Genomic DNA, 11,356 nt, shown 5'->3' on the forward strand with positions numbered 1-11,356 from the left:
TTGTTGTTTTAACACACTCACAATTTCTCTCTCTCTCTCTCTCTCTCTCTCTCTCTCTCTCTCTCTCTCTCTCTCTCTCTCTCTCTGTTAACCTAATCCCATGCATTTGCTCAACTCTCACACTTCAAGGTGCTTTATTCATAGTGCCAGGTTTATAACGCCACTCCATAAATAAACCCCATGAAATTGGCAGTAATCATTGACTCACTAATTAAACTGAGGACATGCTCAGAAAAGGCAGCTGTTTTGTCTTCCTCCACCACACACACACACACACACACACACACACACACACACACACACACACACACACACACACACACACAGTATATAGATTCTTAATCATTGTAAGTGCGATAGTTCACATTTAGATTGACGGAAATTCTGTATGCATTAATTATGGTCTTAAATTCATTAAATGCATCAGTAAGGAATAAATCAATCCATTTGTGTATTATTAAGCTTGCATTCAATATTAATAGAGAGGATGAAAAGCATGAATTTTACCATTCGATGTTTGTTTATTGCAATCCAATGCAGCAAACCCACAAACAACCCAACACTGCAATCTGCAACAAACACATTTTCATTATAAATTCATATTATTGTGTGGATTGATGATGATTATTCTCTTAACTGATTAATTGTTACATCGGTAAAATAATGAAAAAATGTCCACCGTGATTTCCTCGAGCCTGAGGTTATATATTCATATCCAAAACATATTCAGTTCAGCAAAGTCTGTACCCATCAAATGATGGCTGATTTTGCTAGAAAAATTTAAAATAGTTGTTTTCTAATCATTTCTGTACTAGTCTTAACAAAACAAAAAATTGCAAGCTTCACAAAGGTAGTGTTTTTGCAGAGCTACTGTATTGGATTACATTATATTGTACAGTTGTTGCTGTCACTGTGTCAATCAGCTGTTCACAAGCATTGAATGCTGGTGTGATGTTTGATGTTGTAGCACCGGTTAGACCTGCTTTATTGTGCATGCACTTATTTACAGCATTTCCAGTAGTTCTCAATGAGGCTTTGAAAGCACTGATTTTAAGCAATTTAAGCAATTATATGGCACCTCATTCTTGATGTTGTGGAAATGGTCAATATGTCCTGTTTTTGTTTTTACCAGAGGGTGTTGGTGGATTATCTATCACTTGTTTTTGAAATGCTGTCAACAGATCAACAACAGACATGATAAATATTCAAGCTTTAAAACTTAAAGGAATAGTTTGACATTTTGGATTAAGCACTTTTTAATTTCTTGTAGAGAGTTAGAGGGGGAGATGCCACTCTCATATCTGTCTGTTCAATATGAAGCTGCAGCATGGAAAAAGTTAGTTTAGCTTAGCACCAACAATACACATAACCCCTGTAAAACCACAACGTAAAATGGATGCAGTCTCTGTGACGTCACTCAAAGGTGATATAGGTGCTCTGAAGAGCTGTTGTGAAGGGCAGTGTGGCTGACTCTGGGTGTTGCCAACTTAGCTTCCGTCTCCGCTGCTAATCCAAAAATGGGCAAGGATGTAGAGCGTGGGGGACGGCCCAAATGACGCTTTTTTGCTGAAATCAGCTACCTGTAATAGCACCCACCTGTCACTCACAGCAGCCACGCTCTTAATTACGCATAACTTTAATTTGAAAACGGGTGGGTAATTAATCCACTGTACGGTTGTCATGAGCGAATTAGAGACCAAAACTGCTGTTTATACCAGGCTGTAAACATGTTTATTTCTGCTTTGAAGTTGGATCATAATAATTGATTTAAGTTATGGATATCGACTCGCTTTTGGAGCCAGCCTCACGTGGCCATGTGAGGAACTGTAGTCTTTGGCACTCCAGCGTTGGCTTCATTTCTCAGCCACAGAGGTTGCCGCTTGGTGTTAATTAGTGAACTTTAGAGGAACTGATTTTGTTACTATCGGTCAGAGCTTTTTCCTCTGGTTTCCAGGCTTTATGCTAAGCTAAGCTAACTGGCTGCTAGCTGGAGCTTAATGTAGCATACAGACTTGCGAGTGGTATAAATCTTCTCTTCTACTCTTAGCAAGAAGGCGATAAATCACATTTTCCAAAATGTCAAACTATTCCTTTAATACATTAACATATAACCAAATGTACACAAATTATAAAAATAACATCAGATCAAAGAACTGAAATGCAAATGAAGAAAGTCTTCACTTCTCTTTTTTTTTTTAAATCTCTGTACCACTGGGCTAATTGTTGTTACACCTGCGGTAGTAGCTAAATACAGTGTTGTCTATCCACCTGCGATACTTAGACACAGTTGTGTAGACTCCAGGAAACTGGGCATCAGCACATCCTTTCCCCCAGGACACCACACCGTAGACCCGGCCGTCACATACAAGCGGGCCCCCAGAATCTCCCTGAAACAGCATGAAAGAAGGAAACATCAGGGATGACTTCCAGACTTCCTACAAGAGTCACGTTTTACTGAACAAGAAACTTATTCTGTATTTATTTATTTTTTTTATTATTGTCAACAAATTCCATAAAAAGTCAACAGAATTGATACAACAATAGTATTGTTTGTGAAATAGTATGTTCCTCTGTGCCAAAGACCTCCATTGTTTGTTGCACTGGGTGACATGTTCCTTTATGTCCATGAACACACGCAGTGTAGTTTATTTAAACTCATTCCCACATACAACATCCTGCTGCTGTTCACTATTGCACTAAATGCTTATTTACTTAACAGCTGAAAATAACCTCCAACAAATGCAAATTTTACTCCTGTTGAGTAGCCTTTACTAAAAACTACAGTTCCCAGCTATTTTAGGCAATAACTGTATTACTTTATAAAATGACACTGTGTGCAAACTTAAGACCAGTGGTGGAAGAAATATTTAGATCCTTTGTTCTCCTTAAATACTGCACTTGAGTAAATGTACTTGGGTACATTCAACCGTTGTTTATTCACATTTTTAAAGATTTTCTAGAAGTAGAAAGAAATGCACTTTAAGCTGAGTGCAAGAGACACGGTAGCGAAGTCAGGATGAATTGAGAGACTATGTGAGCCTTATCCTTTACAAGGGGGTCATTTTGTAAATGTAGGAGAAAGGTCTTGTTTTAAAGACATAATAAAGTTGTATCTAAGAATACAAATTGAGGAAAATGTAAAATCAAAAACATGAATATTTAGACACTTATATATACTTATACAAAATCCCAATTGGGGCAGTTTCTTTCCTTTTAATCAGACAAATATCTAGTCCCAATTTAAAAATAAGCTGCTTTTATAAAACTGCTTTTATTAAAACGGTAACATATCCAAACACTGAGCCCCTCTCACCTGACAGGCGTCCTTTCCACCTGCACTGTAACCTGCACAGAGCATGTTTTCTGTGATGCTGCCGTTGAAGGATGTACTGCTGTTGCATTTTTCTGTGGTGACGATGGGGAGCTTGACAGTGCGGAGGGTGGAGGGGATCTGGCCTCCTTTGGGGTTGGTGTAACCCCAGCCTGACACTCGACACACTCTGCCCTCTGCTATTGTGGCGCCCTGCCTGGGCAGCAGAGCGATGGAAACGTATCCGTTCAGATAGACCGGGGCCTTCAGCTGGAGAAACGGTGGACAGTGTGATCAGTAAAAAGACTGATACAGAAGAAGAAGAATACTTTGTGTACTCTACCTTTATAAGCATAATGTCATTGTTGTTGGTGGTGCTGTTGTACTCGGGGTGGGGAACCAAAAGATGAGGCAGGATTTCTTGCTCTGTGCCCTCATAGATGGTCAGAGAGTAGTCCCCTGCCACTATCATCATTTTATTTACCCTGCAGAGATAAAAAGCAAATTAGAGTCACCATGTTGTAATGCTGTGATAATATGTTAGCTTAAAATAATTCTCATTTATCTTAATCTTTTTGGGATCTATGTGTATTTTTCCACATCTGATATACAAGAGAGAGCTGAAGGGAAACTGGAAGTTTGTTCCAGACGTAACAAAAACTCAAAATCCCATTGATATTAGGCTAATAACTAAGGGCGGTAGTTTCTTGAAAGACAATCTAGTATAATTGTTTGTTCTTTAATGAACACAATTTCCCATAAGGCCTAGACCTTCACAGGCTAAGTGTGATTTAATGTTGTTAAAATTAATGCAGGTTTCATTTACATGCGTTGGGCTAGCTCGCACTTGATGTCAGGACTATGACTCTCTACAAAACTTTGTCCAGAGTAAATCAAATATGGTCCAAGCACTGAATTAGAAGTAAATTGAGAAATACAGTTATAGCAGATCAAACTCCGAATAAACATTGGACCATGACAATCCAGAACAAACATACTTTTTATAACGTCCTTCAGTTATAAACCAACAACAAGCTGATGAGATTTTACTATCTAATCAACTACTGGATTTCCTGGCTACTGTAGATTATGTGTTGTAGTTGGAAAAAAAATTATTTTTAACATAATAAAATACATAAAAGATACAACAATATACTAAGAACAATATTATACATAAGAAACATACTAAAAAAGCAAGATACATGAAAAACTAAAACTAAAACAACTAAAAAAATGATATCATAATTTAACATAACTGTTTTCTATTTCTTTTATATATTTCCTTTTTCTAAGTGATGAATGCAACTGCAAAGTCCATATTTAATTTTGATCACTGCCATTCAGCTTCTTTCACTGCACACAATTTAACTTGTCATAGAAGGAAAAGCACTGGTGTAAGTACTGGCAGGTTAATGGTTCTGGCTCTGTTCCATTTAGGTGGTCCAGGAAGCTGTGAGAGTGAACCATCATGCACAATACCAGGTTCCTGGAACTGAAAAACCTCATTTGAATTCAGCCTTTATTAAAGTTAATAATTACACCTCCTTTTCTTTGCTATGATGTAAAAATGTCACAACAAAGGCCCACTGGGATGTCACTTGGTACTGTATATTCCAACAATACAATCTTAGCTTAACACATTGTCACCTTGTGAAGCTGTTGCAGGAAAGCTTGTTAGCCACCAGCTCACACACACACACACACACACACACACACACACACACACACACACACACACACACACACACACACACACACACACACACACACACACAGCAGGTATAAAGCAACATTAATCTTCATTTGAAGTCATGTTTTTTGCCACCTGACAAATATTAGTTCAATATTCTCTGTCCTTTGGCTCTGTTTTTCTCTAGCTATATGTTCCACTATGTTCCCCAGCTAGACACTAACTTCGTCTGGTTGAGAGCAGTGAGTGTGAGCCAAAACAGTAAAGTTGCGGGCTGTAAAACCAAAACAATGAGATGAAAGATGCTAAAATCCTGCATGGAGCTAATGGGAACTATGGAGTAATACATTCAGTCTGGCCCATTGTTAATATAGAGCTATTGAGTAGAGCAGCTTGAACTCTTCAGCATGTTTTTGTAGCAAATTACAAGCTAACACATACAAAACCATTGCAAACAATGGTAGATTTTCTTTTACCATGAAAGGATCATTTTTTTAATGCGCAGTGTGACACCATTGTATACTACATAATTGTTTGTAAACTTGGGGGTCTGGGGGCCCTCGGGGGTCCTTGATGGGGTTTCAGAGCATCTGCAGGGAAATGGGGAATATTTTAATCTTAATATTTTTTCATTGACTAGACATTATCCCAATGAGAGAATGTATAAAAATGACTATTCTGTTCATAGGTTGCACACTCTTCACTGTTAATCTGCCAATTTACACTATAGTTATGTAATAACTACATTTTATCAAACAGGGATTCCTGAGACCACCTCTTATCAATTATGGGTCAGTGTTTCAATTTCATCAATTTGAGGGTCCTTGACACCAAAAAGGTTGAGAAGGACTGTTCTTTATGACTTGTGTATGGACATAACAATGAATATGAATATTTTCCAAAAAAATACAAAGGACTCAATAGTTACACATCTCATCAGTCTACTCCGTGTCAGAAAATAGTGAAAAATGACCAACACTATTTCCAAGGTGATGTCTTCCAATGTTTTGATTTGTATAACCAACCTTTGTATGAAGTAATAAAGTAATCTGGACAATATTACTATTCCATCAAAACCTATTTTCTTATGCATATTAGTAGAATATATATACATAAAGATAAACTACTAACTACTGTTAAGTAGGAACTTGACTGACAATCCAGTATATGTCATACAATGAAAGGCCAGTATCAGTTTGTTGTAACCACAGAGTCTGGAACAAACGGCAAACAACATCGTCTGAAATTATTGCTTCCTTACGAGCCAAACTGTTTGTAATCTATACGAAAGTGTGTTGTCAGTGGGCCTTGAGACCATAATATGCTTGTGTCAGATTTCAGCACCACAGAGCTCCATTGTTACCGGTGAGCTTGTATCACTTTCTTGGGCTTTCTCTCAGCCCTGATAACTTGCACAGATGACTATCTGATATGGCTTGAAATTACTGGATCTTCTAATGCAATCCTTTATACACACATTTACACGCAGAGAAGTCAAGTTGAGGTCATCACATGTCAATAGGCCTTTTATTATCTGCTTACAACTTCCTTACAGAATGCTAAATCAGGACACAAAGGTGTACACTGTTATCTCGGGTTTGTTTTACCAAGTTTGTGCTTCTGCCTGAGGTTAACTTTTATACTCAGTAGAGGAAAATCAAAAGAAGAAGAATAAGCTCACCCAACGTTACAGTGTGCTGCTGTGACTACCCAGTATTTATTTATCAAGGAGCCTCCACAAAAGTGCCGACGCTCTGTTGTCTGTATCGACACAATGTACTTGATTGAATGTGGAACCGGTGCGTATCCTCCAACAATACGTGCCTGTGGCACATCTTGACCTGCGACACACACAGAGGGGAATAAAGATGAGCTTAGACGGGATTCGGAGAGACAAACACATAAAACAATCGATTAGTTTTTTGCAGGGAAAAACATACACTACTGCAGCTGCAGTGTCAGCAAGAACAACGCAAGTCATAAAGAAAACAACAACAGTCGACTTCACTGCACAGATGTTTCTCAGCAGATCAATGAAAAGCAATCTCATCTCTGAGGTACATTGATTCACAGTGAGGATGAGTCTGACCATCATTATCTATCTGATGTTAACACACAGTTTGGGGATGACACACTCACTTTATTTGGATCTAATAAAATAGTTAAAATTACCTTCAACTTAACTTAATACATCACTGAAAAATGTAAGTTTCGTCATACTAATAACTGAATCGTATAATGTACATAGTGTAACATTCACACGGGCCATTTTTCTGAATTTGTAAGTACTTACTGTTGCTGATAACACTTACATACTTTTACTTAAGTTATATTTTCAATGCAGGGATTTTACTTGTAAAGATTTTTAAATATATATATCACAGTATTGCTACTTTTATTTAAGTAAAGGATCTGAATACTTCTTCTGCCATTGCTGAATAGTGACTCTTACACTCTTACATTCAGTTAGGTTTAACCCTGACTGGGAGCGTCTTGTGATTGGTATCTTTTTAAGAGAAAAATGACAAGAGATGCAAAGGACTGACATGGATCAGCCCCTTAAAATGTGTTTTACTTAGACTAAAGCAGAATTAGACTGTTTTTTTTTTCTTCAGAATTTCTGACATCCTCCTGGCTATAGCTATCATTGATTAACCTGAGGTCACATCTTCTATATTCTCTCCAAGGAGTACTTTATGCTCTACAACTACACGTTTTATAGGCTGCTTGCAGTACAGACTGCAGACACAAGCGACCCAAATCAGATTTTTTTTTTCCATATGTGACTCAGATCTGTTTCTTTCATGACAGTGTGAACAGCACAAATTACATCGAATTTGATCTTTTCAGTTCTAATTTGGGTCACTTTCATGTGCGGTTCAAGTCAGACACAGGTCTGCTTTTCTGCAACTTGACCTCATTGTGATGAATCAGAATTCATGTGACTTTTACGTCACTCTAGACTGACATTGGTCATGAAATCTGACATGAGCCACATAAAGAAAAAATGAGTGAAATGAGTGCTGAGGCTTGCGGCGTGAACGCAACCTTGAACTAGGCAGCAGAGAGCAACAGACATTTACATTAGAAAAAAAAATTGCCAAACAGGCAAATTCTGTTAACAGAATAAAAAACATATGAACAACAATTAATTGAGGCACTTAGACTCAGTATTTAAAGATCTACATGGCAAACATTCATGTACATCACAGTGACTAAGAGCCATTTCAGACACAGACATGCTGTCAGGAATGAAACAATACCCTCTCATTACTGTCCTAGATTTTGATCCCAAGCCATAATTAGCAGCAGTGGTGTGTGTCAAGAGCAAAATAGTAACTCTATACAGTATTCTGGGTACCTCACGGACTTGGTGTGTGTGTGAGATAAACACACACACTAAATGAACATTAGAAAGCGTTATGTAATAACTTTGGAATTGAACCTTGAATAATTGGTCTCCTATTGTGTGTCCTATTGTGCTCGACTGTACATTGTAGCAGGTGACTGATATGTAATTTATAGCTTACTGCTAATGTAGTTAGCCATTAATGTAGGCATATCTATTTTTTTCCCCATAGACTGTCCATATTTTCAAAAACAAGCTAAAAGAAGGTCTCCAGCATTGTCCCAGATCCTAAACCTGTTTCAAGATGTTTATCAGAGTCTCCTTTCACCTTTTAGCTTTGCGACCAGCACAAAAGGGGGTGTTGGCCACAATTACTTATTGTTATTTTCTTCTTAGCCATCATCTGTTCCTGAGGTTTCAAATTCTTTTGGTGAATAAGCACACTTTTACTGCCCTTTTCATTTCAAAAGATCTTTATCTCAAAAAGATATCTTTGTTGTAACATTGTGCATGTTATCGGGACTTTAAACAATATCAGGAATTATACCGAAGTTTTAAATTAAACTTTAACATGTAAACAAGAAGATAAGCAAATTCAACAAACTGTAATCAGGTGTATTTGGCAGAATACAGCCTTTTATCACAGACGTGTCATTGCAAAGGACATCACAAAACCAAATTATGCTCTGTCCATCTTTTAATCTATGCCAAGTCTCCTTTTACCCTATTACTCTGCTAGTGTGATTTATGACTTAAAGCACGCAGAAGCTCTGTCATTGCCAGATGAAAATGGCTCTGAGTCACACTTTTAGTCAAAAGACTATCTCAGGGGAACATCAGGATCAGAAGCCACAGCTAAAAGGGATCTTTTAAAACATTGATAGAAGAGATACTAACAGGGGTGTAGTGTTAAATACAGTTTACTGTAGGGTTAGATCTAGATCTACAATTCCTGTGAATCAACTCTCATTTCAAATAGATGAATAAACTTTACTTGGGTTTACCCCCCACTACGTCCCTTGACGCTAATAACATATCAGACACACATTCAGCCCCTTTAAACTGAGAGTTTTTTGTTTTTCAGAATGTTAGACTGCATCCCAGCTTTCCTGTCACTGTAACCCATAGGCTTAACTTATCTTAAACCCCTTCCGTGCATACATAAATGAACCGTAAATTCAAGTTAAAGAGGCTTACTTACAGTTCACAGCCAGGACTTCGAACAATATACAAAGCAATAAAGATGGCAGGTCCATAGTGAGACAATGGGGAGGACAGTCTACACGCAAAGAGAGACCTCACCTGTGTGCTACTCGTCTAATCTTAATGGGAAGGCATCGCTGCACTCTCGGGTTTCTTTTAGTTCCTATTTCCGTTTCCATGGTCACCTCCTTGTCCTGGACCAATATATAATTGAAGCTTCTACAGCACGGCCCCTTGTCTCACCTCTTCCATGACTCAAGCTGCCCTATACCTCTATAATTGTTTATAGAATCACACAGTTTACAGAAGGCCCATTCACTGTAACGTAAAAGGTGAAGCATGCACTATGCATGCATTGCATTGTGTTGTCATCATTCTGAGTGTCAGGACCTTCTGTGGAGTTTATCATGTCATTGTGCCGCTACTCTGATGCCCTGTCAGCTATGTCTAATATCTGACATCTTTCAGCTTGTGATTGTAGCTCTTAATGTAGATCAAATGATACAGTAAGGGGTCTCTGCATCTCTTCATCATTGTACAATCTCCCCTCACTGATTTCCCAAGGAAGTATTAACAAGGGTTTTTTACTGATGACAAGCAGCAACACCTTCTTTGTACGTGACCAGGTCGAGGCAGCACTACACTCCACATCTATTCTAGAGCTGGGTGTCATTAAAAATGGAGCACAGCTCAGGCAGGTCTCATCACTGCTACCATCCCTCTGAGGAGTTCCTGACCTCAGCTGGCTAATAGCCCTCTCTGTTGCCCTCCATGCTGCTGATGGCTACAGCAGTGCTCTTGGTACCTCTCACATCCCCTGAGTGCTGACCACTGCCTTTTTTTCCACACGACCCACTCCTCAGTCCAAGAGCTGTCATCACTGCACATTACTGCCAGCTCTCACATTCATCTATCAGGCGCTGGAATGAAAAGTTATCTGTACATCACAAACCAGAATGCTCTAATCCCTAAAATCTCCTGTTTTAATACACTGACTTCTATATCATTTAAGTTCATTATCAATAGAGGTTTTCTTTGTATTGGTAAGTTGAGAGGCTTTTAATTTCTAACAGCACAGCAGTATTTGATGTTATTACATGTGAAGATTATCATGGTCGACACATTTCTTGAATGATTTAAAATGTACTTGAAGATTGAAAGTTGTCTGTTGTAGTTGTTTTAATTACTGACATGAGAAAACTGAAGTCACTTAGAAAATAACTAATTCATGACTTTGTAACGTGTTACACTGGACAGGAGACATTTAGATTGTGAGATAATCTTGGTTTACAGTCTTTAGACTGGGGTGTCACTGATGTCTTATCGGTGCCGGTATCAGTAATGGTCCCAGTGACTCAGCACAGGTTTCCTGATGAAATCTTATGCAGTTCCTTCTTGGAGAAAAGTTGATAGTTAAAGATCCAAATCTGTTCAGCTCGTCAAAAGGAGGATTCCCGTAATTGAATAGTTTTGCTCAATCTCATAATATTGGGTGTTATACCAGTATAGTATTACAGGAAAGTAATTCCAGTGAAGTTAACTGAAGTAAACGTGTCAATAACAGTGTAGAAATACACACGGTAGTCTTTATGCCGCCTCATTTCATTGATTTGAAGGGGAATCCGACTCAGTGGAGGAGCTCATGAATGAAAGTGTGAAATTGAAAGTACAAAACTACTAGCCTCAAAATATATATAAAGCACAAAATCAAAAGTACTAATGATCCAGAATGGCCCATTGATGCATTACTTTAATGTTGCAGCTGGTAACAGTGGGGACGTCAAGTCTTATTGTATCTTAACCA

The 11,356-nt window shown here is 38.2% G+C and overlaps 1 protein-coding gene across 1 annotated transcript; it reads right to left on the minus strand.

Moving 5' to 3' along the window:
* Nucleotides 1–497: 497 nt before the first annotated feature.
* Nucleotides 498–9,659, minus strand: zmp:0000001088 (trypsin). Its single transcript, XM_051426116.1, has 5 exons — nt 9,551–9,659; nt 6,682–6,841; nt 3,654–3,795; nt 3,314–3,580; nt 498–2,387 (listed from the first exon to the last, which is right to left on the minus strand). Exons 1-5 carry the CDS (start codon nt 9,603–9,605, stop codon nt 2,217–2,219), a joined length of 795 nt encoding a protein of 264 aa, XP_051282076.1. The 5' UTR covers nt 9,606–9,659; the 3' UTR covers nt 498–2,216.
* Between the last annotated feature and the right edge of the window lie 1,697 nt (nt 9,660–11,356).

This window comes from Dicentrarchus labrax, unplaced genomic scaffold, assembly GCF_905237075.1.
Source record: "Dicentrarchus labrax unplaced genomic scaffold, dlabrax2021, whole genome shotgun sequence".
NCBI lineage: Eukaryota > Metazoa > Chordata > Actinopteri > Moronidae > Dicentrarchus > Dicentrarchus labrax.